The sequence below is a fragment of the Chamaea fasciata genome, unplaced genomic scaffold (assembly GCF_029207755.1).
Source record: "Chamaea fasciata isolate MVZ Bird 193981 ecotype frontalis unplaced genomic scaffold, bChaFas1.0.hap1 SCAF_7, whole genome shotgun sequence".
Lineage (NCBI taxonomy): Eukaryota > Metazoa > Chordata > Aves > Passeriformes > Sylviidae > Chamaea > Chamaea fasciata.
This window is the reverse complement of record NW_027094092.1, coordinates 56,759,573-56,774,559: the sequence shown is the minus strand read 5'-3', so window position 1 is coordinate 56,774,559 and position 14,987 is coordinate 56,759,573. Positions and strand designations below refer to the sequence as shown.

Below are 14,987 nucleotides of genomic sequence, written 5' to 3'. Positions count from 1 at the left end.
ACTTCTAATTAAGACTTAAAAAAGAAATGCAGGCTAGTACTTTAATCCTAGATCAATTTTCTTTTATTTCATAACAGCATAAAAATTTATCTGCTGAGACCATTATTAACTACTTCAGATTTTAGATACCTAGATACCACACTTTGGAAGAAGTGCAATTAAATTATTTATTTCACATCCATCCTGAAAATTCATAAATAATAATAACATTAAGGGAGAGGACTTAAAACACTGGTTTTATACTGAAGGAAGGAAAAAAGGCTCTGGATACAAAAGACATTTCTTGCATGAAGCTGTCTTTCCTGTGGAAATGTAAGTACCACATACTATTGGTGTGAGGCTTTGCTCAGGAATGTTGTGTATATTGGTGCAAGAACAAACAAATAGCAAAAGAGCACTTTTTCAGTCATTTAATTTTTAGAACAAAAACCAGAGACGTATCTAGTGAAAATGGACTGGTGACAGACAAAGCTCAATGCTGGTGGTATTCAGTCTGGGATGTTCTAATGCAGAAACCAAACCACTGCCTCTCCACTTTACCAAGTTCAGCTCTCAAAAACACAATTGGAAACAGTTGCAAAGTTTAGAAATAACTCCAGTTGTCAAGTTGCACATAACCTTACAGCACCTAAAACTCAAAGTAAAATCTTTACATCCCATTCCTGCCAGGTGTTTCTATGTCTGATCATTGGACAGAACACACCTTGCAGAAGGACCTGGAAGTCCCATCCTCTGGTTTCCACTTCTTGCAGATGGTCATTTCTTCCCCAGCCAGAAGACAGGATATGGGAGGTTATCTAGAGGGAAAACACCATTCAATAAGTTTCTGTACTCAAAGGCATGGTTTTCTAATCTTTCCTCTCTGTTAGTGAAATGTGTAATTATTTAAACTGTGGGACTCAACGTGTTTTGAGATGTACTCTTGCGACAAATGAACTGAGGGGCTCAAAACTTTTGGAGGAGTTATGTATATACACATGCTGCCAAGTGGCATCTATTGTGCAATTATAATTCTGCTTGAAAATGAAGGCAAGAATGGCAATGGTGACAGAAAGATGTTTTTCTTCCAAAAGAGATTGAAGGAGGTTTGAACTTGAAATAGGAAAATTAAATCACTGCTGGACTAAAGAAGACATTTGCTGTCAAAAGCATAAGCTTTGGGACCATGTCTAGAGAAAAATTGGCAGTTTTTGTGAATCCCTGGTTTGTATTAACAAAGCCAGTTTATTATAGTTGGATTGAACTCCTTTACAAGATGTGCTTTTTGGATGATAAAAAACTCCTTGAGATCAGAGAAGGAACAGCACAGGATCCTGGTCCACTCACAAGCAGACAATGTGAACGCTGCTGTACTATTAAACTGATTTTCTGGCAAGCAAAAAATAAAATGACTTATTTTCTTTTATCAGAAACCTATTGAAATACAAAAATAGTTGTGAGCTGCATTTAGAGATGTAATGAGTTTAAATTCTGTAGGTGAGAAATTTCCTCCCCTCTTGTTATCTGACACGTCTGGTGATGACCTCTAGTTCTGTGCAGTCTGTGTCAGGATGATGAAATCAGATATTGAGCTGCCTGGATCTGCTGTTATTAGAACTGATACAATACAGAGCCTGTAAGTAACACAAAGCTTCCATTTGACCTCCAAAGGCAGAGGATCAGATTTAGGAAGGAATACAGTGCTCTGCAAACAGGTTCCTTGCGGGTCTGGGGAGGGGGTTAAATGGATTCACCTATTATGTTTCCATGTTTGAGCATGGGAGGATCTGGGCTTAAATTCAGCGTTCAAAATCAAAGATTAGAGTTTTACCAGAAAGCTGCTCAGGATCTGATGTGAGCTCACATTAGGATCTTTGGTTCACTCATTGCCTTAATGCAGGAGTTGTATAATATTTAAGCCACTTTATATCGTTCACATAATAGCAACCACCACGTCAATAACAAAGTCCCTCTGGAATCTGCCAAACAAAAAAATGCTATTTTTTTGTAGAAACATTCTGTGGTATAAATGATGGTTTATACATCTGAAAAATAGTTTGGGAGGACTGCTGTCTCCAGCTCTGCTCTAGAGTGCTGGATCCAGAGCTTTTTAAAAAATTTATAGTCCACTTTGACTTGACTACACTTCTGGAATGGCCTTTCTGGCATGCCTCAGCATGGGATTGACAGAAATAAAAACATCCTTCTCCCCCCGCCCCACAGATTTCAAATGCCTCAGACCTGCTGATTGCAGCACAGCCTGGACAGCAGACATTTTTTCTGTGTGTTGCTCCTGTGCAAGCTTTGTGTTAGAAGTGCAAAGAGCGGACAGTAGCTTACACAGGTGCAAAGTGCAGAAGTTTGCCCCTGTTTCTCTGCTGTGGTGGGCAGTTACATTTGTGGTTTTATTTAACTCCCCATAGCAGTCCTGACAGAGCCAGAAGTGTAAAAAACGTGGTTCAACAAGTGCAGCCAGCTTTGCTTTGCTGTCTGCATTGTGCTCCTGCTCAGAGGGTCTCCTGAGAGTCAGCAGACGTGGCACTAAGGACATGCCAGGTGCTGCTGGGAGGAGCTGCAGCTCCTGGAGTAAACCAGAGTTAAGCAAGGAGAGACAATGCATAGGTGGCTTCAGGACAAGTGGAAGAACCATGAGGCTGGGCACTACTTGGAGCACTCAGAGATGTGTCACGCAATAAAGTCTGGGATACTCTGCATTCCCATGTTAGCTTTGTGTCTGGAATTGCAGCTTGTCACTTGTAATTATCATCACTTGGGCGGCTCAGCACAGTTTGAAGAGCAGGAGTGGTGCTGCCAGCTGAGGTGCACCACAGACCTTTGGGTTAACTCAACAATTCTTCTCCTGCAAGGTGGCTCAGGCTGTCAATCACTCCACTGGAGTCCTGCCTTGTCTCTGTGCAAGTTTTCTGCCCCAGCAGGCAGAGGGGACTGCAGCTTGTTTAGGAGTGTCCACGAGCCAGCTGAAAGCCCTCGAGTGAGCCTTGGGGATGTATGTGCTGCTATCCACAAAAGTCACAGAATGTGTAGGTTGAAAGAGACCTTCAAGATCATCGAGTCCAACCCCTGCCCCAACACCTCAACTAAACCATGGCACCAAGTGCCACATCCAGTCTTTGTTTAAATACATCCAGGGATGGTGACTCCACCACCTCCCCAGGCAGGATATTCCAGTACTTTATCACTCTTTCCATGAAAAACTTTCTCCTAATATCCAGCCTATATTTTCCTTGACACAGCTTAAGACTGTGTCCTCTCCTTCTGACAGTTGTTGCTGAAGAAAGAGACCAACCCCCACCTGACTACCAACCACATTTCAAGGAGCTTGTAGAGAGTGATAAGGTCACCTCTGAGTCTCCCTTTCTCCAGACTAAACATTCCCAGCTCCCTCAGTCATTCCTCACAGGGTTTGTGTTCCAAGCCCCTCACCAGCCTTGTTGCCTCCTCTGGATGCGCTCAGGCGTCTCAACGTCCTTCCTAAACTGAGGGGCCCAGGCTGCCCCATTTCTGTAAGCCCCACATAAAAAGCAGGTTGCTGAAGGATGTTTCCTCCTCTCACCACTCTCTGCGTGGCTGATCCAGAAAAGGGTGCTTTTGTTGAGACTTGAGTATTTCTGAAGGAAGGGGTGCGTGTGCGTATGTGTTGGGGGGGGGGGGGATAAAAAAAGAAACAGCGTGTTCTGACGGAGTCATGTCCCCACTTAACTTAATGACAGACACCCACCCATTTCACAGGGGTCAAGATTTCAGTATCCTGTGTGTGGGGGATCTGTCAGTAATGCTGTCCTTGTTACAGCAGTAGCTGAACTCCTGTTAGCATAGCAGGCTACGGAGAACTGCCAGTTAGCAGCTCTGTCACTTAGGCTCCCTTCATGCAAGTGTTTGTGTTTGATTGCTATCTTGGTTAGCCAAGAAGGCTTCGTGCTCCTGGAATGTCCCTGGAGTTATCTTAGTGCTAAAAGAGAATGAGGGAAGAGTCTCTCAAACTGGACAGTTAAAATCTGACGTTCTTGTCTTGGGTCCTATACTTTACCCTTTACCTCTGTCACCTCACCTCTTCCCTCTTCTCTTAAACCCTGTAGGCACACAGCCACCCCTGACTCTCCTACTGAAATTAAACTCTTTCCAGGCTTTTCTCTATCGAGTAGAAGGTAAAAGTCTTCTGGGGTCTAGTACAGTAGAGGAAAATGAATGTGGGCTCAGAAATTGCTATAGTGACCCTTGGGACAGAAAGAACAAGATGGCAACAACCATTTAACACTGACTTCATACCCATTGAATTGAAACTCTAGAGCTGTCAAGACTCTGGGCACTTCACTTTGCTGGAATAATTTTCTGAAGATGTCTGTCAAACAAACCTCTACAGAGGATGATTTCACCTGTCCACAGGTGCTCTTTTATCACTCTACTCTTCAGGGCTTAGTTGGGTTTATTCCTTCTGGGACCTTCTTTTGCTTGGTGCTTTACAGAAAAAATTCCCCCTCAGAATTATCAGTATGAACTGGATCTAGTTCAAGAACTGTTCATCCTCCAAATAGATAGAAAATAAAATATTTTTGAAGTATTGCATCAACTGTGGAAGCATTAATTCCTTCAGAAGTGGCTCTCCCACTAATGTCTGCATCCCTGTGCTGAGGTTTAGAATTCTCACTAAAAACAACAATATCTCTCATGTTTCTCAAATACCTGATCAATGTACTTTCTTCACAGCCTGTTTTAAACACAATGCTGATTTTCTGAGACAATTTGCATCTATTTTCCTTTTTTCTGGTCAAGGTCTTGATAAACTTCCAGGTAAAGTGATCCATGTTGGGACTTAAAGCTGTTTCTTTCCTGTTTACAGGAGTCGCTTGGCTAAACTCTTGTGGCACTGCAGGCTTGACATGAACTATATCTTTTTATTCTTCACACCTGTGCAGCTTCTGACATGGGTAAAAAGTTCCCTATTTTACAGCTTCAGAGCGTTGCCAATAAAAAGGTTGCGATTCAAGCTAGAAATAGCACTTTGAAAACTTGCATTTCTTCAGTTGAAAAGTAATGCTGTTTTTGTTGCAAATGCTCTTCTGATCTATAAATCTGTTTTAAAACCTGGAAAGACTGGAAAAGCTTTTCAGTGCTTTTTTAGGTCCTACACAGGTTACATTTTGTCTTCCATGTTCTTACTTCTTCATTTCCTGTATTTCTTACAGGACTTTGTGTACATAGCAATGCCCCATTGTTACTAAATTTACCAAATATGATGTGCAAGTGCTGCAGAGGTTCCTCACCTCCTGCTGAAACTTTAGATCTGTGCTCTAAAGTCACCCTTTCTAGACTCATACAGCCATTTCCAGTTAAAATCCCTTCTGTGTTCTCTCCCTTGGGTCTCTCTGGCTGCACCTTGGATCAGGAGAACACTTCAGATTCCCCACATCCTGGAGATATCTCCATTGGCACTGTTGCCTGTGTGTATTTGTTGAGGGTTCCCCCTGATCCTCTTTTGTGTTATGCAGATGATACACAAGTGATAGGTACTGATAGCAATGTTTTAACCACAACAGTGTTGAAACTTGGGAGCGCGAAGCTTTTCTCCTTGTGAAAAAGACACCAAAAGCTGATATTCCAGTTGTAGCCTTGGCCTAATGTGGGGAAGAGTGTGAAGAAGAGATTGTTTCTTGAAATTTCATAGCGTTAATCTTACTCACTGGAGGTTAGGATTTGTAATTTAAAACTGGCAAAATACGAGATGAACAAACTATAGCTGTTTCTTTCAGGAAAGAGATGGATTTACAGGGAGGAACAAGAAGCTGTTCATGGCTCATTATTTTACCCCAAAATCTCTAAGAGGTAAAGAAAAGCAGGGGCTTAACATTGGCATGACATGAAATACATGGCAAAAGTAAGTCCCCTTTGATGTGGCTAATGTCTGATAAATTAATTAATGTTAGATTGAGTAATTAAAGAACAGAATAAGAGAGAATATGAATTGACAAGTCTGGAATTCAGGCATTTTTTCCAAAGGACTAACTTGTTTAATGTGGGATCTTTTTAGACTAAATGAAGGATCTTGGTAATATACCAGATATTGTGCAATATTTTTTCATTATAGAATATTGCTGCAATTAAGTAAACATATTTTAATATTACTGTGACACTAACTAATGCACTTATCCTAAACAATTGACTACTCCATATCTGTCAGATTATATGCAAAATACATAGTTAATAAGTAAACATGGAGATGAAAAGGAGATTTTGGAGCTGTTTCTGAAGATGATGTGGCATCTTGCCTGCTGCTAATCATGTTTCTAACATAATGGGGTTTAGGCTGGAGTTAGTTTAAACAAATTCTTGTGAGGCTGATTAACTCAGTTTGTTTGGTTTATGTGAACACACTCCTCTAACAGCTTTGGTCCTATTTAACAGGCAAGGGGTTATGAGTCTGAGAAATAAGCTAATAAACTGAAGAAATAATTAGATCTTTCTAAGCAGACAGATGGTAGGGTCATGTCCTTTGATACCAAGAATGCCAACAAGCTTCTCTGTTTTTACAATTGGATTGTTTCATCAGATAATTAAAAAAAAAAAAACCACACACACACACACACACAAAAACCCCAAAAACAGACCTAAAAATAATAGCTGAAAAAACCCAAACAGAACAGATAATTGTATAAATCTTGGGTTTTTTCCTCTATAGGCAATCTTTACTGAAGCAACATTTTTAACATGATCTAAAGCCCAATAAAGCTATTAGTGGCATCCTAAGTACCAAGCCAGAGAGAATACTGGCAAGCTGTTAAAAAAAAATAAAAATAAAAAGGAAAAAAAAAAAAAAAAAGAGAAAAGACTCCAAGGTTATGAAAGCTTCCTTCAAAAGCTAAGCTGTTTAAGCTCGCTGCTTTTAGGAACTAGGTCTGGCATTGGAAGGCAAGCAGGAGAATACGGGCTGGTTGAGAAAACGTGCAATCCACTAGAATAGCAGCAGAAAAACATTTGCATTTGTGCTGGATCTGGATGTGCCGAGTTCATAAGAGGACATTGGCTGGGAGGGGGCCACAGGAAAGTCCAGGGCAGCACTGCCTGTAAAGGGGGGACAGGAAGGGTCCTGGCCACATCCATGTAATCAGAGTTGAGTACAAAGTGGGTTGGAGAGGTCTAAGCAGTACCAAAGAAGTGTTACCAATTTGCTTACTGCTAAGTGGGTGGGTAGTGTCTTAGCCTTTTAAATGAGATATAGACCATTTTCTTGCAAGTCATAGAGCCATAGAACAGTTTGTGTTGAAAGGGACACCTTAAAGACCTTCTTGTTCCAACCCCCTGCCATGGGGAGACCTTTCACTACACCAGGTTGCTCTAAGCCCCATCCAGCCTGGTCTGGCGCACAGAGATGGGGCATTCACAGCTTCTCTGGGCAACCCCTCCCAGTATCTCACAACCCTCAGAGTAAAGAATTTCTTCCCAATCTCTAATCTAACCCTGCCTTCTTTCAGTTTGACGCCATTCCCCCTCACCCTGTCACTGCACACCCTTGCCAAAAAGTCCCTCTCCAGCTCTCACATCCCCTTTAGGTACTGACACGTGCTCTAAGGTCTCCCCAGGGCCTTCTTTTATCCAGAAAACAAAACAAAACAACAACAAAAAAAAGGTTCAAAAGTGCTACATCCCAAAGAGGAGGTTGAAACAGTGGTACTTAATTCACAGAGACCTCTTGATCACTGGATGAGGTTCAGAAGGGACTAAAAGGCTGTCACTGAGAAGGAAACATGGGAATGTATAATTCTTTGTAGCTGCCATTTATAGCCATAAGAAACAATATTTAGGAGACTTAAAGCTCTTATAGACATGCAATAATGTGATTTTAGATCTTTATGTACCAAACTGCACCTATTTATAGTCTTCGCCATGCTTTGTTCCCTACACGGTAGTAAATTTCTGTTTGTAGAACAGTTTATCAAAACCTTCAATCATTAAAATAATTCCCTACTCACTTTAGAAACGTTCTATAATGACTATAAGGAAGAAAAAAAATCTTTACATTCTAAAAATAACTTGGAGTGTAGCAGAAGGCTTTGAGTTCAGTATTACAGTCCCTGCTCTCTGCCTCACTTACACCATTCTGCTATTGACTGGGTGTAATGGAATCACTTGATACTTTATCCAAATAGATTCAAACAGCAGAGTGGCTCAAGACTCAGTCTTTTGTTTTACCAGGAATTACATAATTGGATCTCTCAGTCTACTTACAAAATATGGGAAGTTATCTTTTTAATCGCTTTGATCACTACAGTTTCATGAAAAATGAATGTAACAATGGATTTCATCTAGTTTATCACAATGCCGCTTTACATACCAGGTTTTGAAATAATAGTGGAGATCCTAAAATATAAGTAGCTTTGGAGGGTTGTGGGTGACCACAAAGCCTATTCCTTTTCTGGAAAGGTAGCCTTTTTAAGCTTAATTCAGAGCTGATGGTAAGAGATGTGATCCTCTGCGGCTGCATCAGGACATCTGAACTAGGTCTGTCTCTCTCTCTCTCTGCAGGAATCTGTTTCTCTTCACTGACTATGGATGAAGCTTGGGAACCTTTTCTCCTTGTGCTGACATGAGCCTTTGAATAACTGCTGAAGACTTCATAACTTTTTTCCTCCTAATGAGGTCCATTAGTGCAATTTAAATCTCATTAAGCTAATTGTAGTCTGTTAGACTACACATCTCTGAAAATATGTTTAAAAAACATGAGGGATGTTTAACTCATCAGCATGTTATATGAAGTACTCAATTAATATTCAAGTAAATTTCCCTTGCAGTTATGTTTGTATCTGGAGCAGTTGGGCTGAGGGGATATTCACCATAAAACATCAGTAAAGTATTGTGAGGTAATTGCCCTTTTCTATCAATTCTAGAAGTGTTCTTCCTAGAAAATTAACCCCTTAAAGCGATGGAAAGATGAGATAAAATTCATGGAATATATTCATTCAGGGGATGGGTCTACATATCCAAGTTTTCCTTCTGTCAAAATACAAATCGAAGTTCCCTGGCTTCTGGGATCCCTCCCAGATGCATTGGCATGACTGCTGCTTCCTACCTGTGAAGGAGTGCTTTTCACTTCCATTAGATTGAATTTCTTTAAGAGGTCTTCCAAAGCAGGGGTATTCCAAATCCCTGCTCAGCCTAGGAAAAATCTTGGCTACCATCTAAAGCTATAAACAGAAAGAGAAGCATCGGCTCTCCTGCGTTAGAAAGCTCTTTGACACGTTTTTGTTACTGCAAAAACTTCTCAGATCTTTGTTTCCACAAAGACATGTCCGGCTTGAACCTTGAATGAATTCCTGCTGGGAAAGGTTGGATTTGCTCCCTGCAGGCAGCCAGACATGGTGCAGGACCTATTTCCCTGAGATTTTTGCCAGCAATATGCTGGGTTTGGCAGGACAACCCCAGCCAGCCCTGTTGTTCTTGGGGAATGAAACAAGCTCTCAGGCACTCAGATTTTATTTCATGCAGGTTTTTGTAGGTTAGAGCTCACGTGGTTCTGACTGGGAGTGTTCTGGGGCTGTGTGTTCACAGCCTTCACCTGGTGAGGAACTGGGTTCTTCCTTCAGCACCTTTTTCTACTGGTGTCTGTCTGATCTCTGGCCCAATGGGATCAGTACAAAAAACCAATATCCTCTGTGCATGGCAGCGGGTAGAGATCAGTTTAACAAGAGACACAAATAAGAATTAGTGGGATTTTTATTCTCATATAAAACCAGAAAATCTTCAGTTTTTCATGTTAAAGTTATCGCTTCCCCATCCCAGCTCACCTGCATTGACACTAAAACCTCTGCAAACACTCATGGGGAATGCAGACAATAGAAACTTAACTTCTTTCTTCCTTTCTTTCCTCCATGTTTCGTAGTCACTTGACTTCCCAGATCTTAATCTTGGTCAATGGTATAAATCCTCTTTGGGCTTGTACCTTCCTGGGCTAGTGAAGTCTGTCATGAATGGAAGTGGTGAGTTATGGGGAAGGATTTTGACATCTGAGAAAGAACTGTGAGAGAAGGCTGTACTAATTAGTAAAACTTGTGACTAAAGGAAGTATGGGGTAGAGAGTGAGAGAAGAGAGGTTGCTGCAGGAACAAAAGCTGTGCAGGTGCTCAGTGTGCTGCTTATAAGCTTGAACTTGAAGAATATGGCTCCTGATGGCTTATTGTTGACAAAAAGTGGTTTAGATGGAAAATGGAAGTGGAACATGTTTGGGTATGTAGAAGTGTTCCTTGTGGCTTTCAAAGTGGGAGAGTCACTCTCCATTCTGCTTTGCAATGGAGAAAATTAATGTTAAATTGGAGGGTTGTAATAGGAGTAGAAATTGGAGAGCAATGAGACTTCTGAAATCAGGATGGTAGATTGGTGCAGTGCTTGGTATCAATTCTTGTAATGGTTGGTAAATTTCCAATGGAAAAGTAGCTATATAGTAGAGCTGTGTATTTCCTGTAACGACACAAGAAATGTGAAGCTGCTCTCTGGGTTGTGGGAGCACTGAGAAATAGGGGTGGGAGGTGACCCCCCCCACCACTGATATGGCTGGAGACCAAAGAGCAGTAACAGGAAGGTTACTGTCAGCCAAAGCTGTTCTCATTTTTAACACTCCCTCTATTTCAAGAGCAAGGATTTTGTTTTGGTGGTTTATTTAAATCATAAGATGCTCCTTGCATCAAATCTTTCCAGAGAGGAAGAGTGAGAATAAACTATTGACAAAGTTGGTCAGGTTGCTTGGTATGGTACCAGAAAGCATCACAAATGAGCTCCAAAGCACAGAAAAAGCAATGAGGGGAAATATGGAGGGCATGGAGGAGAAGAACCCTGAAAAGAGGGAGGAGAAACATCAAAGCAGTTCTAATCTGGGAAGACTGCAGGGTAACACAGCAAGGCTGCACTTAAGCTCAGGAGGTCAGGTCCTCATCAGATTTTCATCTTTCAGTCATAATTCAGAGGAGAACTGAATACAAAAGAAATCTTTCTGAAATCTGTTTGAGAACACACTGAGAAAAACATTTAACTGTGTCTCTTATGATCCAGTCAGGCATATATTTGAAGCAATAATGTTTCCCCATGGAGGCAGGAATTTGTATGCAGATCTTCCTGTTGTTTCTTGACTTCCTGGCACTGAACAGATGAGTCTCTGTCCTCACTGCTCTTCCTCTGACCTTACAACTCCTTGGGCCTTTGGCTAGAGAAGGGTTTTTAATTCATGTGCTCTTGTACAGAATTCAGAAATCAGGATAGACATGTCAGATACTAAGTGCAGAAGGTTTCAGCCTGGATTTTGATTTCCCTGATGCTGTTTTGTGCAGTCCCAGGATACAGACCCATGTCCAAGAGTGTGGCAGTTTGATATGTGTCCTCTTGACTCCAGCAATGGTTGCTGTAAGCATTGCTTATTCAGCGCATCCAAGTGCGAACCTTTGTGCAATGTGTAACTAAGCAGTGTGAATTTTATATTTTGAACAGTGTTTTTGTGCATTTGCAGATCTTGCCATCGTGCTGCTGCCCTTTTAGCTTCTGGCCTCAAATTGCTAGGGCTCTGTCTGGTGCAATGTTTGAGTTCAGCTGGGGCGTTTCTGAGGCTTTCAGAAACGTGATTTGGGCTCTCTCTCAAATATTTTGTCTTTTACTGGTAGAGCTCTGAAGAAAAACATCTTGTGTAAAAGATACCCCACCTCGATTGAAAGAACTCAAATGTAAGAGTGAGTTCTGGCATATTTTACCTTGGACTGTGGCTAAACTTGCCATATGTTTTGCTCATTTCTTCTCGAACTTCAGCTTCCAGTCTTTGCATTTTATTTGAATCCATTATCAGGCACTCATCTGTATCTGAAATCTTGCCCCCAGAATCATTACAATAGATGCAAAGCGGCAGTCTCTAAAGCAGACACTACGTAATGTGGTAAAATACAATGAACAACCATTTATTTAAAAAAAATAATAGTGTATGTACATGTGCATCTCACTGCCTGATTTGAAGCTTCCAGGTGATAAAAGCACCTGGCACAATGAGGATGTCGTTTTGTTCCTCCATTCCTGTTCTTTAATAATATGAGATTTTGAAAGGCATAAATATGCAATGAATTTTTTCCCCAGTTATTTTTGTACCACAAGGCATGATAAGAAAAGATACTTTAGGTGAGGTATTTTAATAATGGCCCTTTTTCTCTTGTTGATGGTTGAAAAACAGCAGCAGTAAGGTACAAAACCTGTCCATAAGGCAGCTTCTAAATAATTACTAGGCACAAGCTTGTCAATGCTATATTAAAACATTATTAAAGTTAGGAGAATAAAATCAGCAAGAGTTGTTTATCAGCTTGCTTATGTATCTGGAACAAGTTGAAACAGACTGTTAAGGGGTTTTCACAGCATGTTGGAAAAGGCTACAGTTCTTTCTTTGGGTGGATTGTCCTTAGCAGAATTGCTTCAGCAGTGCTGTGCAGATCTTGTCCTTCTCCTCTTCTTATGTGTCCTTGTCCCAAAAATCACAAGCAGAATGGGGCAGGCTTTCACAAAAGGAAGAAGGCTTTCTGGTCAGACAAGCTTTAAAGCACCATTTTCCTGCAAAGGTTACTTCTCTTCTAAGTGAACAAATAAATAAATTAGTCTAGTCATTAGACTGAAGTAATCCAGACCATAATGGATGTGAAAAAGAGAAAGCTCAGCTGGAGAGTGAGGAAATATTGGGAGACAAGGTTCCATGGTGGTTTGATGAATTTCTTATCCCATGAAAAATAGTCTATTTATTTAGGTTTAGAAAGTTATAACACATTTAATATAACTGAATATGTAAGTCAAGCAATCCAAAGTTGAAGCATGGGAGACAGAATTAGATATGATGTGTGATAGAATTTATGTATTTCAGTATGTCTTCAATATTTTGTTCCCATAATTGTGCTAAATGATCCTTAGAGTGGCAGAAATTACACTTTTCAGTTAACATACAGGTTTTGGTAAGTAAAGTCCTGTTTCCCTCCATCTTCCTCCCTTTCCTTTTGGAAATCTGGCCAGTCAAAAGAATCTGGGAATGCTGCTGTAATTAAATATGGGGTATACAGTGCAGTGTCCTTATCTCCTGGGTCTCTCCCACAAGGAAAGCTCTGGGATGGGATGTGTTTTTATAGAAAAGATAATGATTATCATCCTCATGACAGAAGATGAGGCACAGTTAGTTGCTCAGAGAAGGCTGTAGACAGCTGATGCTCCCTTGAGAGAGATGGACTGATGTCTCTTATCTCAGGTTATTTGCAAAATCAACAGTGTAATTTGTTCATAATGATGTTTTTCTGATTGCTTAGCTGAGAACTAAGCCTTTCCTAATGGGAGGACATAGAACTGATTTGAACAACTGTTCCTTCTGAAATCCTGAGGAAGAGAAGAGGGTCAGTGCAGCACAGGCCAAGATGGGCCATCCTGATGTGCATGAGTGTTTAGACCTTGCATTATTGGCACAAATGGGAAGGAAATTCCGTTTAAACGTATGAAAATATATTTTCTGCAAATGTGGTCAAAGAGTGAAACAGATTGCCCACAGGGGTTGTAAAATCTCCATCCTTGGAGCTGTTCAAAACATGACTGGGCACAGTCTGCCCAAACTGCTCTCCTTGGCCATGTTTTGAGCAGGGGATTTCAACTGGAGCTTCCTTCCAGCCCCTGCCATGCTGTGATCAGAAACTCTCCCAAATCAGGAATGGCCTGTTGTGTGGGCTGTGTCCAGTCTAATACCCTGTATGCCTTGGGAAGGCTGACCTGGAACAAAGACTAGACAGAGCTAAGAGAATAAAGCAGGTATTTATTAAAAGGCTTTTAGGATACACCTTGTGCAGGACAAGAGCCTGGCCAGGACTGCACCCAAGATGGACCCAAAATGGTCACAAAATGGACAAGCCGTCATGAGGTCTCACACTTTTATAAGTTTTGGTCCATTTGCATATTAGGATCTAATTGTCTAATTACAGCTTCAGGTTGTGAAGCCCCATCCTTCTTGTTCCTCCCTTCTGTCCTCCTTTGTTTGTGCTTTTGGGCCTGAAAACTTGTAACAGTTGTCCTCGGTCTTTAGCAAGAAAAGGATTCGTTTTGTCTACCTGCCCTGTGGAGAGAGATGACTGACACTTAATATGAGGCTCAGAACTGCACCCCTAGGCAGCACAGAATCTGAAAAACATGTAAGCTAAAACTTAAGGCATCAAATAAAGAAAGGTGGAGTGAGCCAAACACAACACGCACAGATAACCTGGAAAATTATATGTATTAAACGTATTTATTTCTGCTGAATACTTCTTTATCTGTCCTTTTAGTACAAATATTCAACCTTGAGTCCTACTTCCCAACATCCCAGTCTGTTCCATCCTTTACAATGGCGCGCTCCAAAGCCAGGTGAAGTTTCTATGTTGTTTCCTTCTGATTTTGGCAAATAGGAATCCAATTCTGAATCCAGCCTTTGTTCTCTGCTGGTGGAAAATCTGGATTGTAAAGAGGAGGCATTTCCCTCATTAATGACTGAGTCTCATGCTGCTGCCTGGCTATTCTAAGACAGGATCTGATGAAAACTGCTGTTCTGGGTCTCTCTAAAGGAAAAACCTGTGGGAAAAACTCCGTTTTGAGGCAGTTGATAGTACTGCTTGGGATACACAAATTAATCGCCCTCCAAAGTGATTTGTCTGCAGAATATACTGCTGTGCTGTGGCTCCATGGAGCCTCACTCAGTGTGTGTGCGCACACACACTTCCCTGCCAGTCCATCCTCTCTGACTGGCAGCTATTTTTGCAGAGCTGCCTTCTGTTTTGTCTCCTGCTTTCCTGCCTTTGCTCACACACGTCTCTCACTGGTGCCATCCCTCCCTTTCATGGGCAGGGAGCTCTTCCACCACTTAAAGCTGCTTTGCTTTTCATCCCACTCCACCATCTTCACCATCATGGGCACTGGCCTGAGAACTCTTTGCGTTTTGAAAGATGGATTTCCAGTTTATTACTGCCAGACTATTTCTT

General features: G+C 41.3%; 1 protein-coding gene across 1 annotated transcript in view; it reads right to left on the bottom strand.

Moving 5' to 3' along the window:
• Positions 1 to 618: 618 nt before the first annotated feature.
• KCNH5 (potassium voltage-gated channel subfamily H member 5) overlaps positions 619 to 14,987 on the bottom strand; it is a 250,681-nt gene continuing 236,312 nt past the window's right edge. The window contains exon 11 of the mRNA XM_066189005.1: positions 619 to 797. Coding sequence (XP_066045102.1) covers positions 636 to 797 — 162 coding nt within the window. The 3' untranslated portion in view covers positions 619 to 635. The remainder of the gene's footprint in view (positions 798 to 14,987) is intronic.